Below are 14,032 nucleotides of genomic sequence, written 5' to 3' on the forward strand. Positions count from 1 at the left end.
GCGTTAAAACTAATGTGGTGGACCACATTTCGTTGTCTCTGTACTTGTACTCTGCACAATGACAATAAAGTTGAATCTGAATCTCAAGCCCACTTACGCAAGAATTAACATGCGTATAACTGCGTTAACATAACCATCCCCGAGTTAACATCCCACTAACGCAGGGTATCTCACTCCTCGAGGAGTGAGTGGAAGCTGGGGAGGTGACAGCGGGCAAAGGCCTTTCAGCGGTCAGCCCCTTAACCAGGTTAAGGCGTTTCCACGGTCACCCCCGTAACCAGGTTACGGTGGAGGTTGTCCGCGTGTCCAGGGACCGTGTGTCCATGTGTCCCGGGGAGAATCCCAGCGCTCCAGGAACACAGGACTGCATTATCCCAGGTGTTACATAATCAGGGCCGTTCTCAGGTTTCAAGGACGGGACCTTCTGGCGCGCGGCCCTCGCTGTCTGCTCCGTTTAAAGGGGCCCCACAGTGGGGGGGGGGGGGGGGGGCAGCCGGGCAACGCACTATACTCCTACCTATTACTAGAAGGAGGCAGGGCAGGGGACGTCCAGCGGACTGCGTTAACATGGACGCTGTGAGTGGCCCTCTATGCTGTCTCACTTGTCTGAATGAACCGCGACCGTGACATTTACATTTAGGGCATTTAGCTTCGAAACTTTTTATCCAAAGCGACTTAATACACGCATCGACACAGCGACGGAGGAGTCGACCACGCAGGGCGACAGCCGGCTCGTCGGGAGCAGTCAGGGTGAGGGCGTCTCGCTCAGGGGCGCGTCGACACTCCGCTAGGAGGAGCCGGGGAATCGAACTAGCAACCTTCCGGTTACAAGTGAACCCGCTCTACTTCCTAGCTAACCGTGACCTTGGACCATACAAACAGAATAATAAAGTTACTTGACTTGAATAATGAATAACGCCGGTTATATGAGCGGGGAACTCAGGGAAGGAGGAATAGTCCGACGCTTTATGGGGAGGGAAGGGAAATGTGTTGTTCCACATAAACTTAGTTACAGTACGTGGTCAAGAGTCGTTCAGACAGCCACGGTGACAACGCACAACATGATACATGTTGACACACAAACAAGCTCTCACACACATGCACAAACCAGGTCTCACACACAGACACACACACACACACAAGGTCCCTCACACACACACACACACACACAAACCAGGTCTCACACGCACACACACACACACCAGGTCTCACACGCACACACACACACACCAGGTCTCACACATACACATTACACACACAAACCAGGTCACACACACACACACACAAACCAGGTCTCTCACACACACACACACACACACACACACACACACACACACACACACACACACACACACACACACACACACACACACACACACAAACACACACACACAGTCTCTCCCCACCACCCCCACCCACCTTGAGGTTCTGCCCGTCGAAGGGCAGCGAGCCGCTGACCAGCGTGTAGAGGATGACTCCCAGGCTCCAGACGTCCACCTCGGGCCCGTCGTACTTCTTCCCCTGGAAGAGCTCGGGCGCGGCGTAGGGCGGGGAGCCGCAGAAGGTGTCCAGCTTGTTGCCCGTCGTGAACTCGTTGCTGAAGCCGAAGTCGGCGATCTTGATGTTCATGTCGGCGTCCAGGAGCAGGTTCTCCGCCTGAGGAACCGAGAGGAACCGAGAGGAACCGCTCTTACTGAGGGGGTCGGGTCCGAGCCGAGAGGAACCGCTCTTACTGAGGGGGTCGGGTCCGAACCACGACACCAACGCAGCCTCTCACACTCGCATGCACGCACTCACATGAGTCAGGTACTGGTCCAGTCCCAGTCCCAGCTCAGTACCAGTCAGGTACCAGTCAGGTACCAGCCAGGTACCAGTCAATTCCCATCCAGGTACTAGTCCTGTACTAGTCCAGTACCAGTCAAGTACTAGTCCAGTACCAGTCAGGTACTAGTCCAGTACCAGTCAAGTACTAGTCCAGTACCAGCCAGGTACTAGTCCAGTACCAGTCAAGTACTAGTCCCATACCAGTCAAATACTAGTCCAGTACCAGCCAGGTACCAGTCAGGTACCAGTCAGGTACCAGTCAGGTACCAGTCAGGTACCAGTCAGGTACCTGTCAGGTATCAGTTCAGTACCACCACCCTACGCCCTACCCTGTTCCCCAGCCCATTATTAAAGACCTGCATTTTCTACACGCCAGAAAACATCGCTATGGAAACAGGTGACGCGTCGCTATGGAAACAGGTGACCCAGAAGCAGGAGTTGGTGGACTGGTTAAAGTTTAACTGGGTGTTCCAATTCTCACACACACGCACACACACACACACACACACACACTAATAAATGCATAGGACAACACTTCCCTGGACATGGGCTCATGAATTATTGGTGGTCCTGAAGGGAGGGGGGGCGGTCTCTCTCACACACATACACAAACACCTTCGACAACAACACTACCGGATGGACACACTTATATAAGCGCCACACAGTAACACATGCACGTTGAAACCCATATCGCACACAGCGATACACACAGCAGTGACTCACCTTGAGGTCTCTGTGGACAATGTGCTTCTGGTGGCAGTACTGCACGGCTGAAACTATCTGTAAACACACACACACACACACACACACACACACACACACACACACACACACACACACACACACACACACACACACACACACACACACACACACACACACACACACACACACACACAGGGTTTGATTAGGAAGCATTAGGGTGAAGTATAGTTTAACGTGTGACAACACACACAAGAGGGCTCTCTGGTTGCAATGGGATCTGATTGGACGTTTGATCGGAGAACAGAGAGTAGAAAAGGCTGTGTGGGAAAGAACAGCTCAACTACCTGGGGCCGGGGGGGGGGGGGGGGGGAGAGAGAGAGGGAGGGAGGAGAAGGAGGACAGCGAGAGAGGGGGAGACGGATCCAGGTACCAAGGAGACACCAGGAAGGGGAGAGTGGTCAGCCCAGAAAACTGCAGAGGGGGTGAGGAAGAGGGTGAGGAAGAGGGGGAGGAAGGGGAGGAGGGGGGGCTGTTACCTGTCTAAATTTAGCCCTGGCCTCTTTTTCTTTCATCCTTCCATGTGCAACAAGGTAGTCGAACACCTCACCTGGGAGAGGAGAGAGAGATATGCACGCATAAAACACAAAATGTACCGACTGCCCAATGCTGCCCCCCAAACACCTGGAGAGCCAATCAGTAACTAGTCTGAGGCTGAACTAGTCGGCTACCAACCCGGGCTAGTAACCCTGTTGACTGTTCATTAGAGGGGCCCATAACAACACAGGTCTTGATGGTGTGTGTGTGTGTGTGTGTGTGTGTGTGTGTGTGTGTGTGTGTGTGTGTGTGTGTGTGTGTGTGTGTGTGTGTGTGTGTGTGTGTGTGTGTGTGTGTGTGTGTGTGTGTGTGTGTGTGGATCCTCACCTCCGCTGGCGTACTCCATGATTAGGTAGAGGGTCCTGTCCGTCTCGATCACCTCAAACAGCTTGACTACAGACAGACAGACAGACAGACAGACAGACAGACAGACAGACAGACAGACAGACAGACAGACAGACAGACAAGACAGAAACAGAGAGAAAGAGACACAGAGAGAGGGAGAGTTACGTAATGAACCGTTTAATTGCCACTAAAGGTTATGCAGCCAAGCGTTTTAAAAGGCTTCCTCTCCTCCTCTCCTCCTCCTCCTCCTCTAGAGCCCCAGCCCTGTGTATGAGGACACAGGAGGGTCTGCTGATGAGTGTACTGAAAACGGTACACAACTAAATATAGGCCCCCGAGCAGCAGGAGAAGGTAGAGGACGAGAGACACCGCCGGCTCCCACACGATGAGTCTCAGAGCCGTGGAGCACAATCATGTGTTCACAGGAAGTCACGGTGTTTCCAGGTGTGTGTGTGTGTGTGTGTGTGTGTGTGTGTGTGTGTGTGTGTGTGTGTGTGTGTGTGTGTGTGTGTGTGTGTGTGTGTGTGTGTGTGTGTGTGTGTGTGTGTGTGTGTGTGTGTGTGTGTGTGTGTGTGTGTGTGTGTGTGTGTGTGTGTGTCAGACTATCAGGGAACCCCAGACGCACTGCAGAGAGACTTCTAGAAGGAAGTCCCTCAAATCTGTTCAACAACAGAGTTAAACAAATCTGTATCTATAAAGTGAGTGTTAATGTGTGCAGTACTGTATCTCTATAGAGGGTGTTAATGTGAGCAGTACTGTATCTCTATAGAGGGTGTTAATGTGAGCAGTACTGTATCTCTATAGAGGGTGTTAATGTGAGCAGTACTGTATCTCTATAGAGGGTGTTAATGTGAGCAGTACTGTATCTCTATAGAGGGTGTTAATGTGTGCAGTACTGTATCTCTATAGAGGGTGTTAATGTGAGCAGTACTGTATCTCTATAGAGGGTGTTAATGTGTGCAGTACTGTATCTCTATAGAGGGTGTTAATGTGAGCAGTACTGTATCTCTATAGAGGGTGTTAATGTGAGCAGTACTGTATCTCTATAGAGGGTGTTAATGTGAGCAGTACTGTATCTCTATAGAGGGTGTTAATGTGAGCAGTACTGTATCTCTATAGAGGGTGTTAATGTGAGCAGTACTGTATCTCTATAGAGGGTGTTAATGTGTGCAGTACTATATCTCTATAGAGGGTGTTAATGTGAGCAGTACTGTATCTCTATAGAGGGTGTTAATGTGAGCAGTACTGTATCTCTATAGAGGGTGTTAATGTGAGCAGTACTGTATCTCTATAGAGGGTGTTAATGTGAGCAGTACTGTATCTCTATAGAGGGTGTTAATGTGAGCAGTACTGTATCTCTATAGAGGGTGTTAATGTGAGCAGTACTGTATCTCTATAGAGGGTGTTAATGTGAGCAGTACTGTATCTCTATAGAGGGTGTTAATGTGTGCAGTACTGTATCTCTACAGCGATTGTTAACACATGTAGGACTGTATCTCTAAAGTGAGGGATAATGTGTGCAGGACTTTATCACTCAGGTGAGTGTTGATACACTATACGTCAACACGGTTCTTACCTATATTTGGATGATTCAGGATCTTCATTATTCTAACTTCTCTGAAGAGCTGGAAGAAAGAAAACAAACAAGGTTATCAAAGGCTGCGTCGGCCAGGGCTGAGTTCATATCACAAGAGACTACAACCACAGCGGAGCATCAAGTACATCTCCCAGCAGCCCTTTCCTGGATAGAAGGACTACAGAGCCAGCCCAGTGTGGAGATAACGGGCCAGAACTGTGATAGATAGGGGCCCCTTTACACACCCCACAAGGCCCCCCAGTCTCACTGAGTGAGCAGAGGCTGGAGCTCCACATTGAATCATTCAGCAGATTACGCTTTCATCCACGCCGCTTACAAGTGAGGCACAGAACAATCAAAGCATGCGATCAATATTCGAGGAGCTGCTGGGCGCCCTAGATACGGCTGCAGAGAGAGCCGGACCAGGGCTCAGCATCACGTTAGCTCGAGCTTAGCATCACGTTAGCTCGGGCTCAGCACGTAGCTTAGCTCACTGTCCAGCAAGCCCAGCAACATCGACAGTACATCCTGAAATTTGTTTTAAAATGTTTGCTTGTATTACTGTCGTTTAAGTCAATGGTGGTGCCTGCGCGACCTTATCAACCAAGAGGGAGGAGTCACCATGCGGTTGCTGATCAGGATCTCTTCCTTGTTTGTGAAGTGTTTTTTCTTCGTGCCCTTTGGGGGGGCTAGGGTTAGGGGAGGTCATAAACACATGGCCTTCTGCCCTTTGAGACTGGAACTGTGATGACTGCTATGCAAACACACATTTAAGTCCTGTGATAAGGTTTAAGGGAAATCTGACTAAATGTGTCGTTTATTAACAATAACAACCAAGACAGCTTTTATTTAATCAAATTCCTACTTCAGATATTCCCTGTGAAAGTGGTATGAAATGGTTAAAACCTGTACGAGTGGAATAGCATCCCAAAGTCTTCAGTTTGAAGACTGCTTCATAATCCCTGCAGTCCGCCTGCCCGGCTCAGACCACACACAAACACACTTTTACGTATCCCGCTCTTATTTTGAAACAGGAAATCAAACTTTCCGGTGTTTTACATCCTCCTGATTTCCTGAAGACATTCCGATAAGAGCCGGCCCCCGTAGGTGAGCGGTGAAACCAGACACGGACCCCCGGCTCTGGAACATCATTGTTTCCTGAGCCGGGACATGGAAGGGGGGGGGGGGGGGGGGGGGGCCTGGGCCAACTGCCACACCGTTGTCGTGGAAACTGATCTTTCTATCATGGCCGCTTGCCTCACCTCGGGCGGTGGAGAGAATACGAGGAATCCCCTCTTCCAGGAAACAACAGCGGGCCTGTTCCTAGCCCCCTGGGTGAAGCACATCCACCTCCTCGCTCGACCGGTTCAACCGGTCTAAGCACAGCCAGGTCCACCTGGTCCGACTAGTTTCAACCAGTTCATGCTAGCTCTGATAAATTCAAAACTAGTTCTGACCTAGGGGTTGAAATCGATTGATTATTATTCTTTATTTTCAATCGATTCACGTAAGATTCACGATTCTTATCCTATTGGATTTGTGGGTTTACTTATTAATTTTTTCCTCATGTCTTAAGTTTACCTTATTTTGTGTATATATTATTGCATTATATAATTTTATCAAATATAAAATCGACATAATCTCGTACGCTCTCCGTTAGCGCGCAGCGAAACGGCGCCGATCTTGAAGTCAGAATCCCGACGTGCTGAATCTAGAATCCGCTCTGAATCAGGGGACAGTTTGGATCGGGACCCCAAGAACGGGGGATCGTCACGTGGGACGGTGAGGCACTGAAAGGGTGCGCGCGTCCTTCCGTTGGTCGGTTGCCTCACCACGGCGAGAGGCGCCACGATGTCTACCTGCACCTCAAGGGCGGGGTGGGGGTGGGGGGGGGGGGCGTCTGTCAAGGTGTGGAGGATCAAACCCCCCAGGGAGATTCTTGTGCACGCAGCGCTGGGAGGCGAGCGAGGCCCCCGTCGTCGTCAGACGATGATGTACATAAAGTTTCAACATGTGCGGTCACACCCCCGGCCGTCTACGTCAGGCCGCCTGCGTCACCAGTCGCTACGGGCCCGCCCCGGAGCGAGCGCACGAGCGCTACGTCTGCCGACAGAGAGCCCCTTCAGCCCTCAGAGGTAGCAGGAGACCCCATGGATTATTGATCCGCCGTTAACTACCTCTCTCTATCTCGCTCTCTCTCCTCATGCAAATATCACACGCATCAATCATTCATTATCAGGACACACACACACACACACACACACACACACACACACACACACACACACACACACACACACACACACACACACACACACACACACACACACACACACACACACACACACACACACGTTTGGGTTATGTTAGTCCTCTGGATACGCCATCCCAACACATCAAGAGTTCAGAGGCGTTCCGGTGATTTCCTTGACTTTATGGCCTCTACACTGAGTCACTAACCCCGCCCGGCCAGCTCCGGAGGAGACAAAAAACACACGTCCACCATATGAGCAAACACTTTGTTTTCAAGGGAAGAGAATAGCGGAAAAACACCAGAGTGATTCACCACAGAACAGGTCCAGGACCCAAACATGCTATTGGCCCAGCCCGACCCCAGATACAGGATGCTAGGCTGCTATTGGTCCATCCATACCAAGGACCCCAGCTTTCCATTGGTCGAGCCTGATCGCAGACCCACGAGGCTTTGCTGCCATTGGTCCAGCCTGACCCAAGATCCAGGATGCTTAGCTGCTATTGGTCTAGCCTGACCCAAGATCCAGGATGCTTAGCTGCTATTGGTCCAGCCTGACATCAGAACCAGGATGCTTAGCTGCTATTGGCCCAGCCTGACCACAGACCCAGTATTCCCTCGTGCTATTGGTCTAACCAGAACCCTGCAGTGATGTACGAGGTCTGGTTGAAATCGATGTCCACATGGATCGTCAGTCCAGTGAGAGCTGGACATGAAGATCTCACTACACTACAACATGTGCAATGTGGCTTATTTCTCTATACTATGCATGTGTACGTTTTTAATTTCCACTTAAAGTATGCACGACAAGGGACTTCATCGTTTGTAAATTGTCTCGTGTGCAAAATAATTTCCCTGCGTGGATCGATGGAGAAGCATCAGTCCTCCATGATCCCTCCTCCATCCTTCGGGTTGAAACATGCAGCAAAGTGTTTCTCCTCAGTCTGCAGTCTCCTCATACAATATGAATAAGACCAGGCCTGACCTCACTCCATCTTGCAGTTTTAAACAAGACTACTGTGCACAACATCACAAACTTCTCTCAGCCTCACTACATCACAACCTCACTACTATGCTACAACACAACCTCCGTACTATACTACAACAACACCTCTACATGGTCAGCCTCACTACTAGACTACATCACAACCTACTCTCAGCCTCGCTACAACACAACCTCTACATGCTCAGCCTCACTACTACACTACAACACAACCTCACTTCTACTATACTACAACACAACCTCGACACGCTCAGCCTCACTACTATACTACAACACAACCTCACTACTATACTACAACACCACCGCTACACGCTCAGCCTCACTACTACACTACAACACAACCTCACTACTATACTACAACACAACCTCGACACGCTCAGCCTCACTACAACCTCACTACTATACTACAACACAACCTCACTACTATACTACAACACAACCTCTACCTGCTCAGCCTCACTACTATACTACAACACAACCTCACTTCTACTATACTACAACACAACCTCTACACGCTCAGCCTCACTACTATACTACAACACAACCTCACTACTATACTACAACACCACCGCTACACGCTCAGCCTCACTACAACCTCCCTACTATACTACAACACAACCTCACTGCTAAACTACAACAACATCTCTACATGCTCAGCCTCACTACTATATTACAACACAACCTCTACACGCTCAGCCTCACTACTATACTACAACACAACCTCTACACGCTCAGCCTCACTACAACCTCACTACTATACTACAACACAACCTCTACACGCTCAGCCTCACTTCAACCTCACTACTATACTACAACACAACCTCACTACTATACTACAACACAATCTCTACACGCTCAGCCTCACTACTATACTACAACACAACCTCACTACTATACTACAACACAACCTCTACATGCTCAGCCTCACTACTACACTACAACACATTAATTTAAAGACTAACTTCCTGCTTATTTGAATTAAAGAAGTACACCTCTGAACACCAGCTCGGCCGCGACGCCAGAGTCAATATTTGCTGACGACAGGAGGCTCCTGTCAGACGTGCAGGCAGCTAGGCGCTGTTGTTTACAGTTCATTAAGGCTGGAGCCACTCCTACCCCTGACCTTTACCCTCTGACCGGCAGTGATGATAACGGCATGCTTCCCTCGAGTGGACCTCCAGTGACGATTCTGGCGCTTTGTTGGACGGACGCTAATGAGGCGTCAAACGGCCACTATAGGTCTATACCCTCTGGGTCATAGATCTCTACGTAACCATGGGTCTCACTCTCTAGGTCATGGATCTCTACGTAAACAATGGGCCGAATTCAAATCTATTGAAACTAGTCAAAAGAAACGGACACAAGCCCCCAATTAATTCATGTAACAGTGGTCTCACTCTCTAGGTCATGGATCTCTACGCCCTTCTCTAAATATAAAAAAAAACCGAAGGACCCTTTCAGGACCAGAGTGGGGACCCCCAACCACACCCAGGGCTTCACCCTCAACATGATGACCCGCATCTGGCCCGTCTTCCCGCTCTCCTCCGCCCCAGGAGGGGAACAAAGAAACAGGAACCAGCCATACAATTTCCCGACGGCCACGAGGGAATTAAACCAACAAAAACCCAAACCCGACTCTGACGCCGTTGTTTTTCTCCTGGTTCCCGTCGCGAGGAGTGACCCTGAGCGACGTTTCGGACATCTTTTCTAACCAAGGTGTTTTTCCCCCCTGTGCTTTCCACACACACCGGCAGGCTCACAACAAGAGAGCCTGCTGACAATAGCCTTCTGCTTTGTTGCTCCATGAGCGCCGCTCGCTGTTTTTCTGCCAGCTTAGTGGCCGGCAGAGCCAGCCCCTCCGCTACAAAGGCAAGAATCAATGAGCCCGTGGAAAAACAGACGAAACTACGGCGGAGGGAGAGAGGGCTTGGACCAGCGCCACAGAGAGAGACCAGGCTGGTCTAGAGGCAGAGAGACCTGTATTAGAGACAGAGAGACCAGGCTGGTCTAGAGACAGAGAGACCATGCTGTATTAGAGACAGAGACCAGACTGGTCTAGAGGCAGAGAGACCAGGCAGGACTAGAGACAGAGAGACCAGGCTGTACTAGAGGCAGAGAGACCAGGCAGTACTAGAGGCAGAGAGACCAGGCTGGTCTAGAGACAGAGAGACCAGGCTGGTCTAGAGACAGAGAGACCAGGCTGGTCTAGAGACAGAGAGACCAGGCTGGTCTAGAGACAGAGACCAGGCTGGTCTAGAGACAGAGAGACCATGCTGTATTAGAGACAGAGACCAGGCTGGTCTAGAGGCAGAGAGACCAGGCAGTACTAGAGACAGAGAGACCAGGCTGGTCTAGAGACAGAGAGATATGATCTACTGATAGAGAGACCTGGTCTAGACACAGCAAGAGCACGCTGGTCTAGAGACAGAGAGACTAAAATAAATGTCACATGTTCCAGCATTGGATCAAAGATACCGTGATATTTGCCTTGGTCAAGAGTGCCGCGCTGCACGTGCACGTGCGCACACACACACACACACACACACACACACACACACACACACACACACACACACACACACACACACACACACACACACACACACACACACACACACACACACACACACACACACACACACACACACACAGTGAGCGGCCTGACATGGGCCTGACATGGGCAGGACTAGCATCACCAGATAATGCGCTGCTACGTGACAGCTGCTCCCCAGGGTGTTGGGCGGCAGACGGGCACGGGGCCAGGCGTGTCCCTGCCGTTTCATCAGAGAGCCCTGCCTGCTCTCAGCGTCAACACGCTGCTTTCTGCACCTCGTGGCCATCTTGGTCCCGAGCGCTCACCAGGACCCAGCTCTGGCCTAGGCTCGGCTGGGAGGCTCCCACAGACACAGAGCCGTCTAGACGCCACTAGACAACAAAGCTCGATAAGATTCCGCGATTCTCGCAAGCTAAAAGTAATATTGAGTCATTTTAGCGGACGATTTTATCCGCAGTAACCAACCGTGAATCCAGATACAATACATGCCGGTAGGGGTAAGGGGTCATCTTGCTCTACGATGCCCACAGGTTAGAATGCGGACATCGCAATCCAGCACGACTGAAACCACCCCTGGTGCATTTGTAAGCTTTCACTAAGCGTGCGAGGAGTCTGATGTGCATAAGGCAAGGACACTGCAAGGCATCGTGGGAAAGTTCAAATTCCTGGTCGAGATATAACTTGACCATCACGGGATAGTGGGTGCATTTTCAGCCCTAATCGGATTTCAGACTCCCAACACTGAGCCATGATGGCCGACGCCTTGCACGTATGACCAGAGATGGTAGACAGTGGAACCTTGGTGTCTGGGCCTGTCAAATCCATATGCAGTGCTTTCATCAGACCTGCAGGGCTCCCAGGGCTGGTCTGCTAGGCGCTCAAAGGACGGACATACGACCGTAGCCTCGTATGATACCAGGGTGAGGCCATGAGTCTCCAACAGCAGAGGACAGACGGACAGACAGACGGACTGTAGCTCACCTTCTGCAGGCTGTTGGGGTTGAGCTGGGTCTTGTCTATGATCTTGATGGCCACCTGTGGACAGAAGAAGCAGTGAACTATAGAATCACCACTCTGAACTTTAGTACTGCTTTAGCACTAGCAAGTTGCTACTTTAGCCCTAGCATGCTTCTCCTATACAACTAGCATACTATACTACTATACTAGCATGCTACTACTAGAGTACTAGAATGCTAGTACTTTACTACTAGCATGCTAGTACTATACTACTAGCCTGCTACTAACATGCTACTACTATAGCACTTGCATGCTACTACTATAGCACTTTACCAGACACAACCCAAATATAGCAAATTGTATTTATATATATTTCAACAAGAAGAGAACAGTTTGTCTTTCCTAGTGGAACGTTTTGATGAAGTACATCCTACATAAAATACTTTGGTTTGTATCCAAGTAATCTCTTTTATGGTTCAAATTCTTTCTCTTTACAGAATGAAAGCATGTGAACTGCTCATAGTAGCATAATGTTTTGACACTAGAGTAAGACTGTTACGGTGGGGTAACAGTCCTAAATACCCCAATACCCTCTTATTAGGGCTGGTAATAAAATAATTTGGTCTTGCCCACGGACTGCTCCGTCTTTAAACGGGGAGGATTTACGGAGATCTGGACATGCTAGTTGCCTCGACAACAGACACATAAGCAGTAAGCCAGGTCTTTAAGGGTGTGTGTGTGTGTGTGTGTGGTCGGTGGGGGGGGGCTCACTACCCTCTGCTGTCACCAGATGGTAAAATGAACCCTAGAGTTAAAGAGCCCGAATCCAGTCCCTCCACAGAACAGAACAGAGCAGGGACGGGATTCAACGCTTGTTGTTTTGTACTGGTTTAGATGGTTTGCCTTTCGCCCTAACTTGGTGACGCAATGAGAAAGTGTCATGTTTGTTAACCGTTATTATTCCCAGCGGGGGGGACGTCCGGGCGGTTAAAGGGGGTACCTTTACCGGTACAGTCCGTGAGACTGTGCCGTTGCCTGGTGTTGTATGAATTCCCCATCATATGAGCCGAGGTAAACGCACACTTTAATGCACGGCCTCCTTCACCGCGGCGGCGGTCGGCGACCCCTTGACCCCTGACCCCTGACCCCGGCTCACCTCTCGCCCCGTCAGGATGTGTCTGGCGAGCTTGACCTTGGCGAAGTTGCCCTTGCCGATGGTCTTCAGCAGGCGGTAGTTCCCCACGTGGGGCTGTTGCGGCTCGTCCCCGCCGCCGCCGCCCGAGCCGCGGGACCGGCCCCCCGACCGCACCGGGCGGGCGGTCACCTCCTGGCGGCCGTTGGTCGTGTGCTGCGGAACCCACGGAGACACGCCGGTCACATGACGCACGCCACGGTCACGTGACGCGCACAAACAGAAGCCTCCATCGGCGTACTGAGCAGAGGATCCTAACCTGCCTCCGGAGACCTTTACCACCCCCCCAAACCCCCCCCTTCACCCGAGACCCCCACAGAATCAAATCTGAACGTCAATAACACCGCCCTTTAAAACAATGACAGCTGATCTTCCACAGTAGCCAGCGAGACGCTCAAAGTTTGTAACCACGGCGATAGATTCATCAGTGCCCCCATCACACACGTCACGTCAGCAGCCTCCGGCACGCGACCTACAGACCGAACCACACCCCCAAAGTCCCGGCTTAAGATCTACACAACATGCTTACACAACAACCAACAACTACTCACTACAAAACACTAACCACTTACCGTCTACAATGTCCCCACAGAGCCACGACAACACACTACAGTGTCCCTATGCAACCACAACAACACACTAGAACGTCCCCTACAGAACCACGACAACACACTACACACTCTTACGTCCCAATGACACACCAACATCCTGCTCTGTGCCTAGAACCCCTCCCCCCCCCTCCCAGAACCCAGTACCATGTAGGGCACCACAATGTGCTGGCGTCTCTCCTCGACACCACCGGGTCCCCGAGTGTGTGAACACACTTGAGGCCTGTGTTTGCTTTAATGGGTGACGTGCGACTCTTAATTACAGAGCGGGCTCAGCATACATCCTGACTGCGTGCATCTCACGTCCTGTGTCTCACCTCAGGATGGCTGACGGGTGTGCGAACGAGAGGACGTTGTGGTCGCTAAACTAGCCTAGCCATCTCCGAACGAGTGGTGAGAAGTGTACAAAACAAGACTTGTTTA

At 50.7% G+C, this 14,032-nt stretch overlaps 1 protein-coding gene across 9 annotated transcripts in view; it reads right to left on the minus strand.

The window, feature by feature from the left end:
- Positions 1-14,032, minus strand: part of mark3a (MAP/microtubule affinity-regulating kinase 3a) — a 38,014-nt gene that overhangs the window by 22,078 nt on the left and 1,904 nt on the right. For all 9 annotated transcript variants that reach the window (XM_056591074.1, XM_056591073.1, XM_056591075.1 and 6 more), the window contains exons 2-8: positions 12,966-13,157; positions 11,834-11,887; positions 5,045-5,093; positions 3,451-3,516; positions 3,066-3,136; positions 2,548-2,604; positions 1,420-1,656 (exon numbers count right to left, since the gene is read on the minus strand). In XM_056591074.1, the coding sequence (XP_056447049.1) occupies positions 1,420-1,656; positions 2,548-2,604; positions 3,066-3,136; positions 3,451-3,516; positions 5,045-5,093; positions 11,834-11,887; positions 12,966-13,157 (726 nt within the window). The remainder of the gene's footprint in view (positions 1-1,419; positions 1,657-2,547; positions 2,605-3,065; positions 3,137-3,450; positions 3,517-5,044; positions 5,094-11,833; positions 11,888-12,965; positions 13,158-14,032) is intronic.

Source organism: Gadus chalcogrammus, chromosome 5 (assembly GCF_026213295.1).
Source record: "Gadus chalcogrammus isolate NIFS_2021 chromosome 5, NIFS_Gcha_1.0, whole genome shotgun sequence".
Classification (NCBI taxonomy): Eukaryota; Metazoa; Chordata; class Actinopteri; order Gadiformes; family Gadidae; genus Gadus; species Gadus chalcogrammus.